This window comes from Lissotriton vulgaris, chromosome 1_2 (genome assembly GCF_964263255.1).
Source record: "Lissotriton vulgaris chromosome 1_2, aLisVul1.2, whole genome shotgun sequence".
Taxonomy (NCBI): domain Eukaryota; kingdom Metazoa; phylum Chordata; class Amphibia; order Caudata; family Salamandridae; genus Lissotriton; species Lissotriton vulgaris.
The window spans coordinates 169,261,354-169,287,713 of record NC_141686.1 but is presented as its reverse complement, the minus strand read 5'-3'; the positions used below and the strand labels follow the sequence as shown (position 1 = coordinate 169,287,713).

Here is a 26,360-nt window from a genome sequence, read left to right as displayed (position 1 = left end):
CCCGACCTGACGCTGAAGACAATTAAAGGCGCTCTGCTGGTGTAGCTGACTAATCCTGCAGGCCAGAGGCTCAATGGCAATGGCAAATAGGAGGGGCGAGAGGGGGCATCCCTGACGAGTACCCCTTGTGAGAGGGAACGGGGGGGACAGCACCCCATTCACCACCACCCTCGCCATCGGATCAGTATATAAGAGCTTAACCCATGAAATAAAGATCCGAGGAAAGCCCATCCGACAAAGTACATCAATAAGATAGCCCCACTCAACGGAGTCGAACGCCTTGGTGGCATCAAGGAAGATGGCGGCGACCGGGATATCTGGAGCGATGGTCGAAATAAGGGAAAACAAGGTGCGAAGATTGTGGGAGGTAGCACGACCGGGCACAAACCCCGACTGATCGGGCAGAACAATAACAGGCATGAGCTCAGCGAGCCTCACCGCCAGGACCTTCGCGAGTATTTTGACATCGCAGTTGAGCAATGAGAGGGGCCTATAGGAACCCACATCCAACGGATCCTTTCCCGGCTTGAGCAGCGTCGTAATAGCGACCTCCCGCATGGAACACGGCAGTCGCCCCTCCTCCAGGGACTCCTCAAAAACCTCGGAGGACGGGGGCCATAATGTCCACATAACACTTATAGAATTCAGCAGGAAGGCCATCCAGACCAGCGGCCTTCCCATTATTCAAAGACATGATGGCATTCCTGACCTCCTCCACCTCCAGGGGCCTACCTAAGAGCGCCCGATGATCATCCGACAACCAACAAAGTGCCAACTCATCAAGAAATCCGCCATATCGTGTCTCACCAGTCTGCTGTGTCGTGTAAAGGTGTGCGTAATGGTCAATGAAGGTACGCTGAATCTCCGCAGTGTCCCGACAGCGAGTGCCATCCGGCAAAACCAATTCCAGCACGTCCGACCCATGCCTTGGATGTCTAGTAAGGGCAGCAAGGACTTTACCGGGCCGCTCCCCCTCACAGTACCTCCTCGCCGTCCAATACTTTCCCCTATGTTTAGCCTCCCTGGCGGCCTCCTCTTCATACTCGGAGAGCTTGGTACGGAACTGGCTCAAAAGATCGGGATCAGAGTCAGCCTGCATCCTGCGTTCTAAGTCTCGCAAGACACCCTCCAAGCCCCCGAGGGTCCGAACAATCAGTTTAAGCATTCCACAACTTTTAGAGATAGTGACTCCTCGGATCGTAACCTTGAACGCCTCCCATATAACCTCGACACTGTCAACAGAACCCTTGTTTCTGGGGAAGAACGCCTCCACCTCCTCGCCAAGCTCCTCCCTGAACACAGGGTCAAGCAAGGCAGTCGGAAAAAGGCGCCAAGGCGGGCGCGGTCTTTGCAGCCCGGGAACAGATAGAACAACCTTCACCGGGCAGTGATCAGAATACGTACGAGCAAGATGCACAGCCTCCCGTAGGCCAGCCGCCAACCCCCTAGAGAGAAACACATAGTCCAGCCTCGCCCATGAGCGCGCATGTGCAGTGTAATGAGTGCCCTCCGTAGTGGCAGGGTGAGAGTACCTCCAGCTGTCAATCAGTCCAGTCTCCTCTACAACCCCACGCAGAACTTCTCTAGCTTGCACATTATACTGAGGACTCCCGTCCGATCTATCCAACTGAGCATGAAGTGCAAAGTTGAAATCCCCCCCCCACACAATGTAAGTGGCATCTACAGCAAGCACATGACCCCACAATGTAACAAAAAAGGTTGGCGTATCAACATTGGGAGCATAACAATTTACAAACAGCACAGTGATCTGCCCAAGCCGCCCCCACAGTAGCACATAGCGCCCCTCAGGGTCCCCCATAGATCCCAGTTCTTGAAATGCGAGCGATCTTTTAACAAGGATAACAACCCCGCGAGCATAGGAGGAGTATGAAGCAAACATCGTGGCCGCAGCCCACCTCCCACCAAAGCTGGGGGAAGGTCCGGGTCGCAGATGCGCCTCCTGGAGGAGGGCAACATGAATAGCATGCCTGTCCAAATACTGGATCACATTACGACATTTTCTGGCATCATTAAGACCCCGTACATTCCAGGACACAATTGATATTTGGTCTATAATGACAGTCGACATTAGCCATTTTCAGGGCCCCACAGGACCCAATGAGCAAAGGCGGAACGTCCGACTCCCAGCAACAGCCAGCAGCAGGACACCAATCCAGGACGCAGTCGTCCCACCACATACACTCCACACACATCCCAGCCATCTCCAAACCAAGCAACCAGAACCACAACAACCCCCCCCCCAGCTGCACCATCCGTGCAACAGGCACCAAGGAAAAACATCGCGCAGCACGCAGCAAACACAGCTCATCCGGCCCACAACCCGCACACGCGGTCCTCGTGTAGCGCACTCACCACCACGCGGTCGCCAAAGATGGCGGCCGTTCCTCTCAGGCCCACAACGGACAAAGGCAAGGGCCAGCGTCCTATTAGTTTACTCAAGATGGCGGCAGGCCGCCGTGTAGGAGAAATGAGTCCTTCATCTATGTCCGCGCACCTCGAACACAGCTGGGGCAGTTTTCCGTGAGGCGCGAACAATCACCTATTTAAACGTGAATAGAGACCAAACGGGCGAGAATCCTGTCTCCCGCAGTAGGTCGACCGGTGAAGTCGGCGGAACTCCATTTAAAGGCGCCTGACTATTCCTTGAAGGTAATTATCTCAGAGCGGCAATCTGGTGTTTTAGACCGAATCGGGCAATTCATATATGTAATGGGCTCCCTTTTTTGTTAATCGCCACTAGGAATGCAAATGCTACTTACCAGTATGCATCTGTTCTTGGCATGTAGGGCTGCTGACATTCATATCTGTGCATAGATCGCCACCTAGTGTTGGGTCCGGGTGATTGCACATTGTTGTCCTGGAAGAGTCTTCGAAGTATCACGAGATGGGTGGCTCCTCCCCTGGACTACAGTGCGCATGGGCATCGCCTCCATCCCCAGATTGTTTTTAGCCATTGGCAGAGATGGAGTGAAGAATGTGAGTGATGACCATGCTATGAGCATATGTATGTATATGAATGAATTCTGCAGCTGCTACGGGCGCCGGGGAGGAGGGTGGGCGATATGAATGTCAGCAGCCCTACATGCCAAGAACAGATGCATACTTGTAAGTAGCATTTGCAGTTCGAGGCATGTGGGCTGCTGAATTCATATCTGTGCATAGAATACATAGCAGTCCCTCCATTAGCGGCGGCCGCCCGTGCCAGCTGCAGCAGTCTGAAAAAGCGTTTTTAGAACAGCCTGACCAACAGCTGCCTGCTGTTTGGAATGCACGTCTACACAGTAGTGTTTAGTGAAAGTATGTGTGGTAGACCATGTGGCTGCTCTACAGATATCTTCTAAGGGAATGTTACCAAGGAAAGCCATTGAGGCCCCCAACTTCCTGGTGGAGTGGGCCCTCGGTGGGATAGTGAGAGTGCGCTTAGCTTTAGCGTAACAGATCTGAATGCACTTTACTATCCACCTAGCAATCCCTGCTTTAGAGATAGCGTTTCCCTTGTGGTGAGTGGCAAAAGCAACAAAAAGCTGCTTGGTTTTGCGAAAATCTTTTGTCCTGTCTACATAATACATCAAGGCCCTCTTAACATCAAGGGTGTGGAGCATGCGCTCCGCCAGCGTCTCTGGGTATTGGAAAAACACCGGCAATTCAATTGTCTGGTTTAAGTGGAATTGGGATACCACTTTGGGTAGGAATTTAGGGTTAGTGCGTAGCACCACCCTGTTAGCATGTACCTGGAAGAAAGGTTCTTGGATGGTGAGCGCCTGCAGCTCGCTAACCCTCCGTAGCGATGTAATTGCTACTAAGAACGCAACCTTCCAAGTCAGAAACTGAAGCTCACAAGAGTGCAGTGGCTCAAAGGGAGGACCCATCAGCCTCGTAGGAACCACATTGAGGTTCCATTCTGGAGCTGGTGGGGTCCTTGGTGGAATGACCCTTTTGAGTCCTTCCAGAAAGGCCTTGATAGCAGGGACCTTGAAGAGTGACAGGTGTTGCCTATTCTGGAGGTATGCTGCCATAGCAGACAGGTGAATGCGGATGGAAGAGTATGCCAGATTGCATTGATACAGGTGGAAAAGATAGCAAATTATGTTTTGAATGGAAGCATCTAGAGGGTCAATATTGTGGTTAGCACAGTAGATGACAAACCTCTTCCATTTAGCCGCATAACAAGCTCTGGTAGTGGGCTTCCTTGCCTCCCGAATGATGTTCATGCAATCGGGAGGAAGATTGAGGTAGCCAAACTCTAGGACTTCAGGAGCCAGATCGCCAGGTTGAGCTGTTGCGGATCTGGGTGCTGAATGTCGCCATGGCTCTGCGTCAGAAGGCTGGAAGTGAGATGAAGCCTTTGATGCGGCACCACGGACAGTTCTAGAAACGTGGTGTACCATGGTTGGCGAGCCCACGTTGGAGCAACCAGGATGAGAGTCATCGAGTGCTGCCTGAGCTTGCGTGCCACCAGCGGTATCAGAGGTGCTGGGGGAAAAGCGTACGCAAATCTGCCTGACCAGTTCATCCACATCGCATTGCCCTGTGATTGGGGGTGTGGGAATCTGGCGGCGAAGCTTTGGCATTTTGCGTTCTCCTTTGTGGCGAACAGGTCTATCTCTGGATGACCCCACCTTTGGAAGTACGGTTGGAGTACTGATGGATGTATCTCCCACTCGTGCATCTGATGGCTGTGCCTGCTGAGCAGATCCGCCATTTGATTGTCCTTGTCCGGGAGATGCTCTGCCATGAGGAAGATGTTCCTCTGAATGGCCCACTTCCACATGCTCTGAGCCAGATGAGACAGCTGTGGAGAGTGTGTGCCTCCCTGCTTCTGAATGTAGTACATGGCCGTCATGTTGTCCGTCCGGATCAACACGACTTTGTTGCACAGATGTACTTTGAACGCCTTCAAGGCCATGAAGATTGCCATCAGTTCCAACACATTGATGTGCATCTTCCTTTGCTGTAGTGTCCATAGTCCCTGCACTGTGTACTGGAGTACATGCGCTCCCCATCCCTGGAGAGAGGCGTCCGTCGTCAGGATAATCTGTGGGACAGGCTCTTGGAATGGTCGGCCCTTGCAAAGGTTGTGTGGATTCCACCAATGCAGAGAGTTGTATGCCCGACCGCTCACCAACACTAGGTCTGTCAGTTGCGCATGAGCCTGAGTCCACTGACGTGCAAGGCACTCCTGAAGCGGACGCATATGTAGTCTCGCGTGAGGGACAATGGAGATGCAGGAGGCCATCATGCCTATCAACTGCATGAACACCTTCGCCGGAAGCGGGTGTTGGGGTCTGAATCGTTGGATCAGCGCCTGGATACTGGCGATTCTCACTGAATTCGGCTGCGCAGTGGCTGCCAGAGTGTCTATTGTCGCGCCCAGATACTGTCGCACGTGGGCGGGCTGGAGATGGGACTTTGGGTAGTTCAGAGAGAATCCCAGATCGTGCAGGAGATGAATGGTGCGTGACACGTGGTCGACGCACTGCTGCTCTGTCCTTGCTTGAATGAGCCAGTCGTCCAGGTAGGGAAAGACGTGGACGTGCTGGCGACGGAGATGCGCTGCCACAGTCGCTAGGCACTTGGTAAACACTCTCGGTGCCGTGGTGACCCCGAACGGCAGAACCCTGAACTGGTAATGCTGGTCTAAGATCGTGAATCTGAGATACTTCCTGTGGGAAGGATGCAGGGGGATATGAAAATAGGCATCTTTCAGATCCAGCGTAGCCAGGAAGTCCCCCTGTTGAAGCAGGGGAAGCACCTGCTGCAACGTGAGCATATGGAAGTGCTCCGAGAGGATGTACCAGTTCAGGGGCCTGAGGGATCCGTCCTTCTTGGGAATCAGAAAATACAGGGAGTAAACCCCTGTTCCTCGCTCTTGCAATGGAACGAGCTCTATCGCCCCTTTTTGCAGCATGACTAGAACTTCTTGCTGCAACAAGGTCAAGTGCTCGCCTGACATAGGACGGTACCTTGGGGGTATGTCCGGTGGAATGGACGTAAGCTCTAGACAGTACCCGTACTGGATAATAGACCTCACCCACCTGTCCGTGGTGATGGACTTCCACGCCGGCAGGAACTGTTGGAGTCTCCCCCCCGACCGGTGTTGTATGGTCGGGGGGCAGTGACAAGACGTCACTGTTTGTTGGTGGTGGTGGACCTGGAACTATTGTTTCCACGTCCCCTGCCCTTGACATTATTGCCTCTGTAACCACCTCTACCCTTGTTGTTGTACGAGGCTTGGGTGTTACTCTTGTATTGTGTGGACTGGGATGCCTGTCCCCTTGAGGTGCCTCTGGAGTTTGAGCGGCGAAAGGAACCACTCCGAAACTGCTGACTTTGTAAAGCCCCCATTGACTTGGCAGTTTCCGTATCTTTTTTCATTTTTTCCAGTGTGGCATCCACCTCAGGGCCAAACAGGTGGTCAGGATTCACTGTTTGATTCAGTATCGTAGTTTGGATGTCGGGCTTGAACCCCGAAATTCTAAGCCAGGCATGGCGTCTAAGCAGCACACTGGTATTGATGGCCCTGGAGGCTGTGTCTGCCACATCCAGTGCACATTTGATGGATGCATTCGTAATGAGTTTACCCTCCTGAATCAGCATCTCTCCTGCCTCCTTGTATTGGTCAGGCAAGTGTTGCAGTATGGCCTCTAATGTGTCATAATGGGCCCTATCATAACGTGCAAGTAAGGCTTGGGTGTTAGATATTCTCCAGATATTAGCTGCCTGTGCAGCAATCCGTTTGCCCGAGGCCTCAAAGATCTTGGACTCTTTGTCTGGGGGAGGAGCGTCACCAGTAGTTTGAGAGTTCGCCCTCTTCCGAGCGTTGGAAACAACCAAGGAGTCCAATGGCAAGGGTCCCTTGATATATGTAGGATCCGTGGGCGCTGCCTTATATTTCCTGTCGATGCGAGGGTTGACCACACGCGCTCGGGTGGGCTCCTTGAAAACCTCCGTTGCATGTTTAAGCACCCCCTTAAGCATCGGTAGCGTTTTGACTGACTTTTCGGCTACCGAGAAGGTGTCGAATAAGAAGTCCACATCCACGGGGTCCGAGTGCAGCTCGACGTGGTTAGCAGCAGCTCTCTCTCTCTCTATCAGAGCATTGAAGGCCGCCGAGTCCTCAGCCGGGGACGTCTTGGCCGCAAAAAGTTGAGTGTCCTGACCCGACTGCGGGTCCTCCGTGTCGCCTCCGGCGGACCACGGAACGTGCTCCTCCTCCGGATCCGGGTACGCCGGATAGTCGTACTCGGCATCTTCCTCGTCCGCATCGGCTGCGGCGGAATGAGTCGGCGAGTGTCCTAGGGTTTGTGGGGACACAGGTTCCACCAAAGCCGAAGAGTCCTCGGAGTCCCTTTTGTTTTTGAGAGGGATCTTAAAAGGTTCCAACGCCGGCTCCGTCGTGATCTTCCGTTTGAGGAGCGACAGTTTCCCGGTGTTGGCGATGATTACCTCACGACGTTCCTCTTCCGCAAGCGGCTGGAGACGAAGCTTCGACACCGCCAAGGCAGCCTTCGGCGTTAATGCCTCCTTCGAGGGACCGCCCTGTTTCGGCGCGAAGGCCTTCGGCGCCGACTTGGGCGGTAGAGTGAAACGGATAGGCGTTTGCTCCCTCGCAGGCTTAGGCGTGAGCTTAGGCGTACTGGTGTCCTGAGCGGGAACAACACTGGCCTTTCGAATCCGCTGCAAGGATTCCGCTACCTTCTTCGTCCAGGCAGGAGAGGGCTGGACCGGCTCGATCGACCCCACATAGTCGTCGAGAGCCTGATCGCCGGCAGGCACCTTCTTCGGGGCCGACGGCCCATGCCTATGTGCGTCGTCGCCCTGACGCTTCTTTGGAGCCGTCTTCGGGTCCGCGACCCCTTTCGGCGCGGACGCAGCCGCGTCGGAGGACTTCGCCTTCGGCGCCGACCCCAAGTGTTTCGGGTCGGCCATTTTTGCGTGGCTCTTCAAGTCGGCCATTTTGGTTTCCTTGGAAGTTGACGCCTCCAGAACCTTCTTCACCAGCGCAACTTTCACTTTCGGTTTCGCATCCGAGGATGCGTGACCAGTTGGCTTCACTTTCGTTTTCTTCGACGTAAGTGATGGTTCATAAATGTCCGTGACCGGGCCCGGAGGCGGGGACGTAGGACTCCTAGTTAGATCTTGGGTAAGGCCCGAAGGCGATCCCTCGACCTGGGTCGTATGAAGGGGAATAACCCCTGAGTCAGGTTGGGGATGCTCCTCCTCCGAGCTATCACCCATCGTGGCAAAAGCCTGATCGTCGTCCCCTACGTCGTCGGTGACTTCGTCAAAGTTCGCCGCACCCGCGTCGTAGGTCTCCCCCTCGGATGCGGGATTAGAGTCCGAACCTTGCACGTCGTCTTCTCCCTCGACAGATTCTTGGAAAATGTCATCTGGTGGGGGCGCCGTAGCCGATAACTGAGCCTGGAGCCTATTGGCTCGATGAATCTTTAAAGTCTTCTTGCTCCGGAATTTCGAACACGCCATGCAGGTGTCTTCGCGGTGATCCGGTGACAAGCAGGTATTGCACACAGGGTGCACGTCGAGGTGTGAATATTTAGAGTTACACACCGGGCACTTCTTAAATGGAGTTCGCTCCATAGCAAGAGTGTAGTGTAGGCCCGTCCGCGCCGAAAGCACGTGGAAGGGCAGCAAGAGATCGGAGCGGAGAGTCAGAAAGAAACCCGTACGCAACTATACCGACGCCCAGCCTAAAGACCTTTTGGTCTCGAGTAGAAGTTGAACAACTATCGGTTCCGACAGAGGGAACCGAAACACACCCGAACCCAATGGCGGAAAAAAACAATCTGGGGATGGAGGCGATGCCCATGCGCACTGTAGTCCAGGGGAGGAGCCACCCATCTCGTGATACTTCGAAGACTCTTCCAGGACAACAATGTGCAATCATCCGGACCCAACACTAGGTGGCGATCTATGCACAGATATGAATTCAGCAGCCCACATGCCTCGAACTCTTATCTACCCGTTCTCCTCCGTGGCAGAAAACACAGCAGTGGCACACCGTTTTGCGCACCGTTTGATCTGCGGTATGTGTATTTGATCTACATCACTCTCCACTACTTGAAAGCTTTCAGGGATGTTTTATACTCATGTGTGACTTTCATCTCTCCTCCCATTAGAAATTTCGAACGATAGCTACCAGCCGTCTTAAACCATCAGAAATACGGCGGCTTTAGGTCATTCCCCAGACCTTCCTGTCCCAGATCGAATTTCGTTGGACATTGCCTCTGGATAGCTAATATATCCAGGTAATAAAACTTTGCTATTTACCTGTCCAACTGTTGGATCATATAGTTTAATAAGGACCATAATAAGCGTGTTTATTTTCTCAATAGGGAGTGGTTTGGAAATTATTAACCCCTTGTGCCTTGAAGTGTAACCTACTCCTACTACTGCCTGACTTAATTTAATAAGACCTTTCAGGTAACTTGTGCGAATATGACAACTTGTTTAGTGCAAACTGAGACCATATAAGCTTAGACTATCTGACTAGCCAATAAGACCTTTTTGGTAATTTATGTAAATAAAGCTATCTGTTTAGTGTAATCTGGGACCATATGAGCTTAGACAATCTGTAAGTCTAACCCATCACCAACGGAATCTGGAACTAATACAAAGCTCTACCATAGGCTGATTATATAGAATGTTGATTTAATATGTGTTATACCCCGAAACTGCCTTATTATATGTTTAACTTTATCTGTGCCATGATCAATAACATATGTAATAAGTTCCTAATCTACACCTACCATAGGATCTATACCTTTGGAGTCTAGTCAATGGAAGTAGAAAGTATTAGCTTCCCGGCGTAGCACATCCAACTATACGCCTCTGGTTCCCTTTAGCCAAGAAATATAGGTAAACATTGTATACTCCTGATAAATCATGCCAATAATTGTCCCCTATTTCCCTATATATAATAAGAAATGCCCTGCCCTATTTGGAGGTCTGGCTTACCTCGAATAATTAGAATAATTATAACAACTTGGCCTGTAGGATTCTGGGCCTAACTGTAATAACTTGGTCATATGTGTGCGAGAACGAATGGTTGTGTATATACCTAGAAAAATATGTATACATGAATTTTGTTATGAAATGTACTCTACGGTTCATTTAGCCTAGGTTATCGCTATGCCTTTCACAGATTCTATGTCAGGACCGGAGGCTTCAGATTATGCTATATCTTGCTTCGCTTTATTAACATAAAGACTCCACAGCAGCTTAGGAAAAGATATAATAAGAACAAAAATGCTTTAAACATAAAGCATTAACGTAATGTTCAACAAAAAATAAACAACTCCCAAGAGTCTCTTGCGTAACAATAGTCCATAGTCCTTTTACTCTGTCCATCATCACTATATAACCGGACTTCTCATCATCTTCCTCCTCTTTCTTCGCTGCTCCCGCAGCCAGATAAGTGCTTTTCTATTTGTTACCTTTTCATTGTGATTGATTGTCTTGTGTACGATCTTTGGGGGGACTCCTTGCATGGTTTATTTCCTTACAGAGTCCCCAGTTGCGGGAACGTTCTTCGTTCCTACGCGACTTTATTCCCACTTGTGTGCGGTGTGTACATAGACCGCAAGGGGGCGGCCTGTCGTCTCGCCGACCCGCCGGCGCGCCTCCGCAGTGCGAGGAGCCACGCCGTAGGGTCTGCTTGCGCGGGGGCCGATCCTCGCGTACCCCTCTGACACCTGGTGATCCGGGTCGGTACTTTTCCCCACTTTTGACGCCCTCTGGGGTCTGTATGGCGGTTCTGACCGCGTGAATCGCCTTCGGGCGAGATCTGTGCACCTCTTTACCCGTGTGTGGCCTAGCGCTCTTGAGGGGTACGTAGACCCGGTCCCGGCGAGGAGGGTCTGCGCGCTTGGGGGTTGGTGCAGCCCACCTGCCACGTCAGCTGGCCCAAAACGTGATTGCAGCCGCTTGGCCTGCCCACATTCGAGAACTTTCTCGGTTGCTGCCCTCTTGGGTGCCCCGCATTTGCCCTTGGTTCCGAGATGGAAGGGGAATACGATGAGGAAGCCTGCCCCTATCTGCAGGATGATGAGTTCTATCAGGCGGTAGACAACTCCATCTATCGTTGCGTGACGGAGGTGGTAGGGCCCATGGAGGACCGCCTTTCCGCCCGCATCGTGGAGGAGTGCGCGAAGCTGGCAGCAGCGCAGGTGCCTCCGTCCCCCGAACTCCCGGGGACGTCCGGCGGGTTGCCACCCGCTCCGAAGAGACCTCGTGGGGAGGGACCTTCATCAGAGGCCCAAGGCGTGGACAGGGGCGCTTTCGAGCGGCTTCGTGACGCCTTCCTGGCCAAGGCGACGGCGGTGCCCCCTGCACCCTTGGTGGATCCTGGCACTTCGGGCGACGTGTCTGCGGCGCCCGCCTCCCCGATCTACGACTCTCCGGACTCGGATGACGACGGGGAGTCGACCCGTTCTTGGCTTCCGACACCTTCAGCGAAGGAGATGCCCCGAGACGAGTCGGGCATGCTGGACCCGGACGAGATCGTCCACCCCCGATCCGCGGCCTGGGCCCCGGGGGAGACGGTGGCGAAGTTTGTCGCGGGCAGGCTGCGCAAGCCCCTGGAAAAGGAGGCGAGGGGTTGCCTGCGTGGGGAATGCCCTCGGCCTACCCTGGAAGGGAAAGTGGCCATGACACCAGAGTTGGACCCCAAGATGGCCACCTTCCTGGCGAAATTCATGAAGGACCCCAGGAAGGGGATCGACCGGTCCTGGCGGGCTTGCCAGGACAAGTTGTTGGATGCGGTCGGGCCCGCCACGAAGATCCTCGATATGGCGGAGGAGGCTCGAGTGAATGGCACTGCCATTTCGCCGGAGGTGCTCTCCAACTGGGCCCAGAGGGTGATCGTATTTTTGGGCAACGCCAACTGTGCCCTGTCCACGGAGAGGCGGCGTTCGCTCCTTATCAAGCTGGATCCGAAGCTGGGGGACCTGGCCTCGTCGGAGGCAGGTGCCGTGGCTCAGGGTGGCCTCTTCGGTGAGCCTTTCATCCGCGAGCTGGGAAAGTTCGTGAATACGTTCACGTCGCTGGACAAGGCTCAGTCCAGCATCAAGAAGGTCTTCCACCAGTGTTTTTCTGGAGGGGCCGGTCGCGGCAGGGGCCGCGCGATCGGCCGTGGTCAGCAGACCAACAACCGAGGACAAGGCTCCGGAAGAGGTCAGTACCAGACCTCAGCCAACTACACCAACTTCTACCCCACGAGGGGACAGCGCTATGGTGGCAGAGGGTTCAAGAAGAACTCCGGACAAGGAAATGCCCCCGGTAAGTGTACTTTGCTTGGATCAAGTTCCGATTGGGGGGCGGCTGGCGAGCTTTTACAGGGAGTGGGAATTGCTCACTGCCGACGCTTGGGTTTTGCAAACTGTAAGAGGTTTCCATATCGAGTTTTACGACCAGCCAACTCAGGCGAGGCCCCCGCGGCCGATGGTTTTTTCAGAATCCGACGCGCGATTGATAGACGAAGAGGTCTCAGACTTGCTGCGCAAGGGAGCCATCCGTCTATCAACGCGCCACCCACATGGGTTCCTCAGCAACGTCTTCCTAGTGGACAAGACGGACGGGGGCAAGAGGCCGGTGATCAATCTCAAAGAGTTCAATGGGTGGTTGGTCTACCGTCACTTCAAGATGGAGGGGATCCACCTCCTTCGAGACGTGCTCCTCCCTCGGGACTGGATGGTACAACTGGATCTCAAGGATGCCTACTTGGTCGTTCCCATCCACCCCCCTCATCGTCGTTTCCTACAATTCCTGTGGGACGACAAGGTGTTCGAGTTCACCGCCCTGCCGTTCGGTCTTTCTTCGGCCCCGTGGTGCTTCACGAAGGTCCTCCACCCGGTGGTGGAGTTTCTCAGAAGTCAGGGGGTCCGGATGCTTGTATACTTAGACGACATCCTCCTCATGGGGCAGTGCCCGGAGGTGTTGGCAGGCCAGCTGCGTCAAGCTGTCGGCCTGCTTCAGAGACTAGGGTTCGTCATCAACGGCTCCAAGTCGGTTTTGGTTCCCACTCAGCAGATCACCTTTTTGGGTTTCGTGGTGGACTCGGTACAGGCGGTCTTGAGCCTGCTGGGTCGGAAGGTCGCGAAGATTCGACACCTACTTCGGCAGACGATCGCAAGAGAGCGTACGTCACTGCGTCATATCGCCAAGGTGGTGGGCCTTCTCTCGTCCTCCATCCAGGCGATTTTCCCGGGCCCGCTGCACTACAGGGCTCTGCAACGCTTGAAGGCGCAGCATCTGCGCCAGGGGATGTGTTACGACCAGTGGGTTCCCCTCACGGACGAAGTGAAGGAGGAAATGTCATGGTGGCTGTCTCACATGGAGGCATGGAATGGGCGAGCGATCTTCGGTTCGGCTCCGGACCTGATCATAGAGTCCGACGCCAGCAGGTCGGGCTGGGGCGCCCGGTGCGGGGATTTTTCCACCGGCGGCGCCTGGTCGTCAGAAGAACAACAATTGCATATCAATTGTTTGGAGCTCCTTGCGGGCTCCTTCGCAGTTCGCTGTTGGACCAAAGACTCGGTCAAGGCTTGTGTCCTGTTACGGATGGACAATATTTCGGCAGTTCGGTATGTGAACCACCTAGGAGGTCCTCGTTCCCGCGCCTTGGCGGATTTAGCGAAGGATTTCTGGGATTATTGCCTGTCTCGTCACATTGCGGTGACGGCAGAGTATCTGCCAGGCCAGTGCAATCAGGTAGCGGATTGGCACTCTCGACATCTCAGGGACGCCAGCCAGTGGAAACTGGATCCGGAAGTCTTCCGGTGGCTACACTCCCTTTGGGGTCCCTTCTCGGTGGACCTCTTTGCGTCCTGTCTCGACCACCAGCTGCCGCGGTTTTACAGCTGGAGGCCGGACCCTCTAGCGGAGGCCACGGACGCGTTCTTGCAGGATTGGAGTCGGGAACAGCCGTTCGCGTTTCCCCCGTTCTCCATGATCATGCGAACGGCGGCTCAAATACGCCGCCAGGGTGCGGAACTGGTGTTGGTTACACCGCTGTGGAGGTCTCAAGTATGGTTTCCGGTTCTTCTGGAACTTTCTTGGGATTTTCCAATCCTACTCCCCCTGTTTCCTCTGCTCCTGACGAACCCGGATCAGGAACCTCACCCTCTCGTCGTGCAGAACACTCTCCGCCTCGTGGCGTGGAGGCTCTCAGGAGACGCTGGGCGCTCCCGGGCCTTTTGGGGTCGGCTGAGCACTTGCTCTCCAAAGCATGGGCCGACAGTACGACGAAGCGTTACAGATCCGCTTGGCTTAAGTGGATGCGTTGGTGTTTACGAAGGGATCTGGATCCCGTGGTCGCAGGCCTTGTTCCCGTGCTGAATTTCCTGGCGCATTTGGCCGACAAGGGTCTAGCGTATAGGACGATCAATGCTATCCGGTCGGCGATTTCTGCAGGCCATGATAACATCGATGGCCACCCGGTAGGGGAACATCCTTTTGTGTGTCGGCTTCTGCGGGCTGTTCGCCTCGCACTGCCACCAGAACCCAGGTACTCCGTCCTTTGGGACGTCAATTTGGTTCTGAATTTGTTCCTGTCGTGGCCAGCCAATTCTTATCTGTCTCTTAAGGAGCTGTCGGCGAAGTTAGCCATGTTGTTATGTCTGGTTTCTTGTAGGCGCGTCTCGGACGTGCGCGCGCTGGATGTCTCTGCACGCATTTTTTCCCCGGATGGGGTTACTTTCACAGTGGGCCGGCGTACTAAGACGTCGTCGCGTTCCATTTCTTATCCAGCCTTTACTGACACTCCTAAGTTGTGTGTCGTGCAATGCCTCAAAGCATATGAGGACCTGACCTTGGATCTGCGCCCTCCGGGCGAGCGTCAGTTGTTGATTGCCCTGCGGAAGCCACACAAAGCTGTCTCCTCCCCTACTATTGCTCGGTGGGTGCGATGGGTCATGCAAGAAGCAGGCATCAATACTTCTCTCTTTGGAGCACACTCCGCCAGGGGGGCCATGGCCTCTAAGGCATTCTCGGTGGGTGCTCGTCTGGAGGACCTAATGCGCGCGGCGGATTGGTCCTCGGATTCCACCTTCAAGAGGTTTTATTTTAAGCCGGTGGTGGATTTGGCTCAGTTGGTGGTAAGTAAGCTTTAAACTAGCATAATCTGAAGCCTCCGGTCCTGACATAGAATCGAAATTTGCCTAGCTTACGTAACGGTAAGTTTCAATTCTATTAAGGACACGGAGGCGAGGATTATCCCACCCGGGCCACAGTGGTGTCTCTACCCACCCGTATGGCAGTAAGTAAAGCGTTTTCCTTTACATTGTCAGTACTGTGTTAATCACTGAATGCTTCTCGCCTTGTTGTCGCATTCCTGGGCCACCTCGCTGACGCTGTTCCTTTTTTGACAGGCAACGACGGTGCTAAGCAGGACCAATGAGGCTCAAGCGTGATCTGCGCGAAGAAAGAGGAGGAAGATGAGAAGTCCGGTTATATAGTGATGATGGACAGAGTAAAAGGACTATGGACTATTGTTACGCAAGAGACTCTTGGGAGTTGTTGTTTATTTTTTGTTGAACATTACGTTAATGCTTTATGTTTAAAGCATTTTTGTTCTTATTATATCTTTTCCTAAGCTGCTGTGGAGTCTTTATGTTAATAAAGCGAAGGAAGATATAGCATAATCCTCGCCTCCGTGTCCTTAATAGAATTGAAACTTACCGTTACGTAAGCTAGGCAAATTTCGATTCCACGTAACAGGGAATCGGTTCCAGGGAGTGTCTCTAGGTAGTTTGGCATTGCACAGTTACAAAAGGTCAACCATATGTGTATCGCACCAATATATAATGTTTATTTAAAATGTTAAAATGAACCAGAACAATGGAAACTGTATGTTGAATATTCTTGATTGATATTGTATATATATATATATATATATATATATAGAACATAAAATTAAGACACTGCTTTTTATTTTCAGATTTTACACTAGTTTCCCTCCCAGTATACTACCCCCCAGCCCTGACGAAGGTGTGGCCCCATTGGCCTGCCACCGAAACGCGCGTCGGCTTGTGTTTCCAGGAATACAGCACTTTGTCCTAATTACATCAGGACCCGTATTAATGTCATCTGCCTGGAATAACATACTGATCTATGCAACATACTGACCATCTATGTGTTGCACACGCCAGGACTAGAAGAATGAATGGAAGAATGAAAGTTGAATGTTAGAATATTAGGTAGAGTGAAAATTTAAATAAGTGAGTGTGATAGTATGTTTGAAGTATGGTTGTTACTGGGTAGGTCTTAATACAGTATAAATTTCCCCTTCCTTTTCTTTTCCCCCCATCAGTGTATGTCTTTTTTATGCTCTAAAAGTATCACGTGAAACTAAAGTACAATTTACCTTTTTATATTTTTGTTACCTCAACTCTAAAAAAATATATTTAAAAGAAATAAAAATATATATATTTCTAATATGTTCTCTTGAGCTTACTTGGATTGACCTTGTGTTTGTTGTGTGCAGTGTCAGCTCCTAGGCTAATCACCCCTTTTATATATTGTTTGGATCCTCTAGCTAGGGCCATTATATCCCTAGGCAGGGTGCTTTCTTTTGTTCTATTCACAGTCACCCACAGATGCCCCCAACTCGGGAGCTCCGGCGACGGAAGCCAGTCGACCCCAGCTGAGTAGCTCTCCCTCCCCTCTTTTGGATCAGGCTCTCGGCCTGGGAGCTCCGGCGACTGGCCAGTCGACCCCAACCGAGTAGCTTCTCTTTTCCAACTCTGGATCCGGCTCTCTGCTTGGGAGCTCCGGCGATTGTGGCCAGTCGACCCCAGTTGAGTAGCTCCTCCCTTCCCTCTTTGGATCCGGCTCACTGTCTGGGAGCCCCGGCGATTGTGGCCAGTCGACCCCAGCTGAGCAGTTTCTCTCCTTCTCCTCTGGTTCCAACTCTCTGTTTGGGAGCTCCGGCATTGGTGGCCAGTCGACCCCAGCAGAGTAGTCCCTATCCTTCTTTCTCGGATCTGGCTCTCAGCTTGGGAGCTCCGGCGAGTGAAGCCAGTCGACCCCAGCTGAGTTGCTTTCCCCTTCCCTCTCTGAAGGAGTTCGGAGACTTAGCCCTCACGGTTTCATCTGGTTCGCCTCTGGATCCTCTTCCTCCAAAACTCTGGAAGGTGTTTCAAGAGGATCTCTTCCAGCCCTTGCATGCCATCTGCTGCCAGTCATTTGAGACAGGCATTGTACCGAGCTGCTGGAAGAAGGCAGTGGTATCCCCACTTTTAAAAAAATCTACGCTCGACCCTGCGTGCCTATCCAACTACCGGCCGATCTCCCTGCTCCCTTTTCCGGTGAAAATCATGGAAAAATTGGTCACCCGCACTCTGTCCGGCTTTGTAGAAGGGAACACCTGGTTGGATGAGATGCAATTTGGTTTTAGCCCAGCGCATGGGACGGAATCTGCGCTGGTGACCGTGCTAGACAACCTGCGGGCGCGAGTCGACAGTGGTCGGGCAGCATTTTTGGTGCTGCTCGACATGTCGGCCGCGTTCGACACGGTCAGTCATCCCATCTTGATCTCTAGGCTGGAAGAATGCGGGGTCAAAGACAGAGCTAGGGATTGGTTAATCTCCTATTTGGACTGCCGTCAGCAACGGGTTTCGCTACCCCCCTTCTGTTCAGAGGAGCGGAGAGTGGGACAAGGTGTACCCCAGGGCTCGGCCATCAGCCCCATACTCTTTAATATCTACCTCCGCCCTCTAGTCCAGCTCATCAAATCTTTTGGTATCTCCGCATTTAATTATGCGGATGATACCCAGCTGGTCTTTTCTTTGGAGGGTCAGGATGCAGTCACATTGGAGACTTTCCACCGGTGCATGCAGGCGACAGCAGAATGGCTCCGTCTGAACGCATTACAGTTCAAAGGAACCAAGACGGAGGTTTTACACTGCTCCACAGATCGAGTTCCTCGCGATCTTCCGGCTGATTTTTGGCCTCCGTCCTTTTCAGAGACGGTGTCAGCCGCACAATCTGCGCGCAACTTGGGCGTTATTTTTGGGCCCAACCTGCAGCTAGATCTACATGTAAATAAGACCACCTCCACATGTATGATGCTGATTCGTATGCTGCGTAAGGTTTTACCCCTTCTCCCTGAGCAAGCCAGACCAGAAGTAGTGCGTTGTACCATCCTAAGTCGACTTGACTACTGTAACGCACTGCTTCTGGAGGCCCCGGTAACACTTCTGGGCAAGCTGCAAAGGGTGCAGAACATTGCTGCCAAGCTCGCTCTCTCTCGCCCTTATCATAGTTCTTCTACGGCAGCGTTGCGAGATCTTCATTGGCTGCCGGTCCATCTGCGGGTGCGCTACAAAGCAGCTTGTATTGTGTTCAGGGCTATTCATGGCCTGGGCCCTATTCCTCTGCGGCGAATGTTTGCCTGGTACTGTCCACCTCGAGCCTTACGCTCCTCGTCGTCCAGGCTACTGGTAGTTCCGCGTTTCCAGAGAGTGAGAATGGGTGGCCGCTCGTTCAGAGTAGCGGCGGCCAAACTCTGGAACTCTCTGCCAATATCCTTGAGAAGCCTTGAAGATCTTCTAGCCTTTAGAAAGGCTTTGAAAACCCATCTTTTTCCCAGGATAGGTTGAGCTACTGTTTTTCGCTGGATCATGGGTCAAAGCGCCAGGATGCCCTTGGTGGTGACAGGTTGCGCTATACAAGTATGCTACAATACAATATGCTACAATACAATGCCTGCGCTCCAGGTCCTGTGATGGACTTGGAAAAGAAAGCATATCTAACTATACACCAGTGAATCAGTAAATCTCCTGAGAACACAGAAGATGGCTCCTAAATTCACTGGAACTTCTTGACTTTTCCCCACACCTACTGCAGCACTGAGGGACAACAGGTTGGAGAACCTCCAGTGCATAGACCAGGATTATAATCATCAGAAAGGCGGAGAGAATGTAATTTGGTGATTCAAAGTGCTTCACTTGCATGTGATCACCCTTTGATGAACTTGAGGCCCGCTACCAGCATTGGTGATACTGGTGCCAAAACATGGGACATTCATGGTTCGATTACAATGGGAAAACAGATCAGGCAAGGATGCCCAAATTAGCCAGAAGCGCATCTAGTGAAAACCCAGTGAGGATGCCTAAGCTCTGAGCCTAAAATGGACCCAGCTATGGTCCTAATAGCTTTAAAAAACGTAGTGGACATTAAAACTGTCCTAAAGAATAAAATAGATTCTTGTACTTTACTAAGCCCTACTTTAAAGGTCAAAATAAATAAATATATACATATATAAATAAAGCAGGCTCGCTGAAAGAGTAACCAGTGCCAAAAGCAGGAGAGGACATGCTTGAGAAGATCCGGTTCCTGAAACATAGTCCACAAGTTGCAGAGTGTAAATCTTGGTGCCTTAACCGGAGGGTTGTGGGCCTATGAGGGCATAGGAGGGAAATCCAGGGGACAGAATGGATCAAGGAGACAGAGCTGTACAACGTTCAGCCGGACCGATGCACTTCATGTCAGGCAGCCTGGAGCTAGATAGGCACCAAGTGTGCAGGCACCTGCTGCCTGAGCTGAACTTTGACAGGCTGAGGATTTCATAGCCCTGTGGGTGTGACTCCTCAGCCTGTTAAAAGTACCTCCCTCAATGCCGTCCCAGATTGCCTCGGATCTGAGCGCTTCAATTTTAATGCCTGAAGTGCCCAGGACTTTGTCAATCAATGACAGCTAGTCACAGAGTGGGATGAGATCACCAGTCTTGCTGACCCCCCCTCCCACTGTGATGGGTCAGCCAAAAAGGAAATCAGCAATCCCAAACCTCCTGGGACCTCAGACTTACCACTCCGGGGGCTGCAGTAGGTTTTAAGTTTTTGAATGTTTGGTACATGCGTTTATGTATGAATTTGTTTTGAATTGGTGTGAGTGTGTGGGTGTGGCCCGTTCTCCCCCTCCCTGCGAAAATTACCAGCTGCCACTGTCCTTCAAGTACTATCAACCGCTCCCTAAACATTTTCCATTTACAATCCATCAGAATCATTGCTTTGGCGTGAACAGCAATCCTGTACATTTCATTGAATTTAGATGAAAATCAAACATTAACGTTTAAGTCTTCCTACCTCATTGCCTCCTTGTATTTCTGGATGAGTTTCTGTTTTTCCTCCTTATCCTCGATCCAATATTCACTTGGAATGACAAAATTTGATGTGATTCGGCACTCAGGACATGACCTGAAAAGAAAGACACTGTAAAAATGGGGGTCTGCTTAAGTCCTCTCACCCCCCCCTTCCCCAAGCTCTCCACACTGCCTTTTGGTGTATACTGTAGAGTACTGCACCCCTGCTATACAGGTTTCCAGTACCAATGTTCGTTCCTTAAAAACATTGCCATAATTGGTACTTCTGCCCCCCCTGTAAGTCCCTAGTAAGTGGTAGCCTGGGTACCTATGGCCTGAAGGCTGAAGAGGGTCTCCTTGGATCCCTCACTAGGATCATGCCACTGCAGCTGGCATGCCCCTGCGAGGTGAGAAAACCAAGATGACATTGCACTGTGTGCCATGCCAGCAAGAACTGCTTAAGACATAGCAAAGTATCCCCTCTAGCAGGTCTGAACAGCTCCAAGGCAGGGTGCACTATATCCCAGGTGTGGATACAACTGCATGAGCATATATGCCTCTACAGCATTAGGGTATTTTCCTTAATATTTTAAGTGCCAGGGAAGCCATAGTCTGGGAACTTGGCAACTAGCTCTCAAGCACCACGACGGCTTCACTGAACCCAGGAGTGTTTGGTACCAAACAGCTCTTAGTAAACCCACACAGACGCCAATGTTGCCTTTATTAAAGTATGTACCCAGAGGGGACCTCAGGATGTGCCCCCTGAAAACCTTCCAACCATAGTGTGGTCTCAGACTGGCTTTACGCAGCCTGCCACCACCAAACATGTTTCTGGAACCCTGGGGTAAGAGCCCTTTCTCTCGGAAGCCAGAAACAAAGCCCATCCTGCAAGGAGGCTTCAAACATCCTCCCCTAGGTAGGCACAGTGCTCAAGAGGGAAGATTTAAAGGCCTTGCCAGCTTCGTAATGCGACCCAGTCTCTGCTGCATGCAGCAGATGGAAGCCCCCGGTTCAACACCCCTACTTTTGGCAGGAAAATTAAGTGAGAAAAGGAGGTGTGACCCCCTTCGCCAACTCCACCCTTCAGGTGCTGGAGGCGAAGTACATTTTCCAGTGCCCACCATAAATGTAAATGTAATTTGTACTTGTAAAGCGCACTAATACCCCAACTGGGGTGTCCTGGCGCTGTAACGCATACCACTGTGGAACCCTTCCTGGCTTTTCCCTGTGAAATGTCCACTCCTGGGCAGCCCCAAGGTGAAGCCAGGCATCCCAGCGCTGTTGGGGCCATGGTGGAGATTAAGCAAGCTATTGCCCAGAGTTGCAGAGTGGAACCCATGATTAGAATAGGCACCGAGGCGAGAATTATCAGGTCCGAGGAAATTGAGCCCAAGACCCGCCGAGGCGGGAATTGAACCCTGGTCCCAGGCCAGACCTCTGCATCAGGGTCTGCCGCTCTAAACATTGAGCCACACTTCTCCACATCATGAAGATGGTGGGACATATCTAACAAAGGCTAGGGCTATGACTATTCCGCTTTGCCCCCTTCCACCCCAAACGAGGGTGGCATTACAGAGGGTGTGGACAACCCAAGTAAAGGACCCATGGGTCCCTACCTGTGATACCCCTAAATCTAGTATTTAGGTGGCACCCCAGACCCTGAAGTCAGATCCTGATTTTTTTTGTGCAAATCTATTTTATGTTTTAATACGAACAATTTCTGCATGCAAGCAGTCCTGGACTTTTTGGCTGTTAACATGGGTATGGTACATGTACACTCGCATGTCTCAGTTGCACTATCAAGACAGCAGCATTATTATAAAAATTACAAACTGAGTGCAGTCCAATTTATGTCCATTATTCGATCGAGAGGAGATGGGGATAAAAAAAGGAGGCCAGTGACGAGAATCACACAGTTCTAGTTGTTTTGTAAACGTCATTACAGAGCCATTACTGTTTGCCTTTACATGTGTTAGCATACAGACACTGACAGTATCGGTAGATTTAGTTGCAAATGGCTAGATGGTATCAATAGAATAGAAAGAGAAGGCAAATCAAAGATTGCATAAACTAATGGAGGGAACAAAGAAACATGTGTAACCGTTGTTGAGCCCACAATGCCCTACCCGTTTCAGGCGTGGATTTGTAGGTTACTCACAGCAGGTGGCTACCAGCTACCTCTCTGCTTCTGAAGTGTGTATCAGTACATTTGTACAAGCAGTTTGTTTTGCCAGCCAAAAGTGTTGCGGTGTACACACTACCTAAACTCGCATGTGTGTTAGTGGCCCACAGAGTGTATATCAGGAGAGTCCCCGTTCGTCATGTCTGCATTTAGTTGCAACTCGGTATAGAGAGCGTCCCAGCATGTTGCAATTGGGATCCTTATTTTTCTAAAATTGATGTGGATCTCCTTTTTGAGCCATGTGTCATTTATTAATCATTGTGCATAACAATTGTCTTACACTCCTCTGTCGGGCCTGAGGCTGCTAGACCACACTACAACAAATGGAGCACTTTGGGTTTGCACTGAGCCCAGTACACTTCTGGGGGAATTTCTGGACTCTATGAGCTATAACAATTGGTTATGTTGTGTAAAGAGCCAGCTTTCTACAAGGAACAAAGATTATAAGCTCCTATTGGTTCATAGTTATCTTACAGCTGGGCAGATTTTATGGCTCTTGGGAAGTTGAAAGCCTAGGATGCCATACTCCAGTGCCTCGATAAAGTTAGTCTGGGTGTGAAGACGGATATGGCAGGGTGCTAGTTGACAAGCCTTAAAAATAGAAACTGAACACGTTACTTAACTTTAGCAATGCTCATTCTGATGGAAACTCTAACCTCCTATTTATTCCCTTTAAAATAGTCCATGTACGTAAGAGGGATTTGTTAAGCTTCATTTAGAGTGCCTCAACACTCAACTTTCTGGCTCCTGATACACAAACCAGCTCATTTCAGACTTCACACACAAACATGACCAACACATTTACATCTATCGACCACCAAGGCACCTCCACTCTGCAGGTCTCCTAATCTCAAACTTCCCACGCATAAAAAGAACCATATCAGGAGGCCAGACGTTATCTTACATTTTCAATTAACCAACCTACCATAGGCAGGGCAAGATACACCTACACTCATCTGTTCAGTCCCAGGATACCGTCGCAGGCGATGGTGCGCTTTACAAATACACAAAATTGTAAGAGGAAGAGACAGATGCAAGGACAGCTCATTTCTCGAATGTGTCCCACCTCCAATGAACTACTTCAAGCTAGTGGATTAGAATATTCTACATTGTCAACATGCAAAACGAGCTTCCCAACACCTCACCATAAAATAAAAAGATCTTCCAAAGTGTCTTCTAGTTGTGATTTTAACAACTTCAGGACATAACCGAAGCAGGTTTTGTTACTTTGGCAAGATAGGTCTTTAAATTGAACATTTTAATTGGGAGTACAAATTTCTTCCCAAGTGTTTCTGGTTTAAATTTGAGTAAAACCTGTCCGATTTCACGTCTGAATTTGTCACCCAAAGTAAATAGACTAACAAACAAGCAAGATCTATTTAGTGGTACGATTGCTGCTACCATCTAGGACTATAAGTAATGGTTAGATGCTCATTTCATTATCTGTTAAAGGAAAGATAGTGATCTTGAAAAGATGCTCAAACCACCATCTTTAATATCTGCTCTTAAACCTTCAACACCCCACACAGCTATAAACAGACTCAGGCTGCTCAAACCACCATCTTTAATATCTGCTCTTAAACCTTCAACACCCCACACAGCTATAAACAGACTCAGGCTACCTATACAAAGCTCTAAGTTACTTTGGTTCTGCTCCTTTCAACAATATAAGAACTGCTACAAAGTAACACTGTGCATGCTCCAAACGAGTCATTCTCCAGAGGTCACTTCACCCTCCATGCTCTACTTACCTACCTGTAGGAAGCTGGCTCTTTACAAACTATACCAAAGTGAGGTATAGTGTGCACAGAGTCCAGTGAAACCCTAAAGGTAGGCAGAGGTAAAAGTAGATAGCACCTTACTCTCTATTTGTGGTAGTGTGGTCGAGCAGTAAGGCAGTGCCAGAGGATAGTGTTAAGCATTTGTTGTACACACACTCAATCAGCAAATGATATCGCACTCAAAGACTGAACTTCAGACCAATTGGATTTGTATAAAAATATTCTGTTATTTTATTTTTCTAGAGCTAAGCAAGCCTGGCACAGGAAAGCAATAAATACTTTACAGTGGTAATGCAGCTGGTAAACAGTTTGAATTGTAATTGTATATGCACTTTAATTTGATTACAGTAGATATAATAGGAATGTAATGCTTTTGATATACTGTACATATACTTTGTAGCTTTTTAGTAGAATGTCAAGTAGATAACTTTTCTTACACAGTGCAGTATGCCTGGATACTGTACTGGGACATTTCCTGTAAAAAGGCAAGTAAAACTAAAAACGCTTTTAACCCCTTAACTGCGGGGGTAATTCCCCCTCGGTGCAGGGGTGGGAGGGGCCGGACGCCGCAGGGCTATTTGCAAACCCAGCTCGTCATGAGGCACAGTGAATCTGGGCTCGCCCACTCCTGTAGAACATCCGCACAGGTGTGGAATTAGCCGCACAGGGGAGTGGCGCGGCAGTTATGACTAGCCCAGCTCGTCATGAGCACAGCTCCACTGTGCCTCATGACAAGCTGGGCTCGTCATCAGCAGGCAAAGGGTTAAAGGGTTTCTTAGATTTTCCAACTATACACTTAAAAACTTTTCACAGAAAATCTGCCAATGTTATCCTATGGAGAAACATAGGGTTATCGGTTAAAAGGTAAATATTCGGTTGTGAGAGTTGATTTTCTAGGGTTAGACTTGGGTCCCCAAGGGTCAATGATGCACTCGTTACACCCTCAGCGACACTAGGGTCGTCCTGAGGCCCAATGGTATCCAATGGGGGACAGGTGGCCTCAGGTTGGTGGCTGCCGACTAGCAGGCCACTGGGTTGTGGGAGCAAAGCCACTGGACTTAAGCTCAGGGCAAATTGGGGTTCAAGCAAGCACAAAAGCTGCACCCTCAGCAGCACTGGGACGGCCAGAGGTAGAGTGCTGTTTTGGCGTCAGGTGCCCTGTAGCTTTTAATGGGGAGTCTCCAGTTTGCAAACACTGTAGGCTCGAGGATGAAGGTCTTCTGGGTGGGACCACCACCTGGAGAGGTTGGTTAGGCACAGTCGGTTGGGCCACCAAAGGCCGTGGTCTGTCGGGTGGAGGGGTGCCTTTTAGGGTTGGATATTCTTAACAGATCCTGGTCACGGTGGGGAATGGGGTGTGGGGGGAGGCGGGACGAGACCTTCCAGTTTGAGGTTGCATGCATGGGCTGGAAGGTCAGGGATCACCGGATCTCTGGTCAGGATCGCCGGGGTAGCTCCTTTTGGTGTTGGATGCAAATGAAACAATTAATGGACGGAATGCTGAACAATGCAAACATTCACCCTCAGTCACAAGGATCTGGGTTTAATCAACCATTCTTTTGCTCACCACACCACCCCAGTTTGGACCCAGCCATATGCAAATCAGTCTTGACCCAGTTCCTTGTCGGAACAGTCAAGCCTGAGATGACAAGCAAGGTCCTCCCTGGACCAGAAACAAGCATCCTGGGACCGGTTCCAGGGCATCACCCAGGGTCAAGACTGATTTGCATATGGCAGAGTTCAAACTGGAATGGCGAGCAAAAAACTATGGATTTAGACCCAGATCTCTGTACTGGGATGAATGTATGACATTGTTCTGCATTCTATCCATCAACTGTTTTTGCATTCCTGTTGGGGTTGGGCCACTCTAACTCAGACTGTGGACACTGGGTGCAGAGTAGTGCAGACTCATGGATTTTGCCGGAGTTTGAGTGTTGGTGAACAAATCCAGAGTTCACGGAAGACAGTCTTCTTTTTAAGGCAGGGCAGGTCCCCTGGGTTCTTGAGGTTGTAGGACACACCGACGTTTCACTTATGCAGGTTCGAGGTGGGGACAGGGCAGTAGGGCTGTGGCCAAGTCAGTAAGAGTCTTCCTCTTGTTCGCTTTGGCACAGTGGTTAGGTCCTTTTCTTCTGGTTTGTCTGAGGAAGCAAGTTTCAGGGTACCCCATGAATACTAGATTTAGGGGTGTTACAGGCAAGTAAAGGTTGGGACCAATGGGTCCCTTCCTTGGGGTAGGTACAGCTCCTATTATGCCACCCTCCAGAGGGAGGGGGGC

The 26,360-nt window shown here is 50.9% G+C and overlaps 1 protein-coding gene across 2 annotated transcripts in view; it reads right to left on the bottom strand.

Moving 5' to 3' along the window:
- MKRN1 (makorin ring finger protein 1) overlaps window positions 1–26,360 on the bottom strand; it is a 153,731-nt gene that overhangs the window by 39,256 nt on the left and 88,115 nt on the right. For both annotated transcript variants that reach the window (XM_086953052.1, XM_086953051.1), the window contains exon 6: window positions 20,124–20,234. In XM_086953052.1, the coding sequence (XP_086809178.1) occupies window positions 20,124–20,234 (111 nt within the window). The remainder of the gene's footprint in view (window positions 1–20,123; window positions 20,235–26,360) is intronic.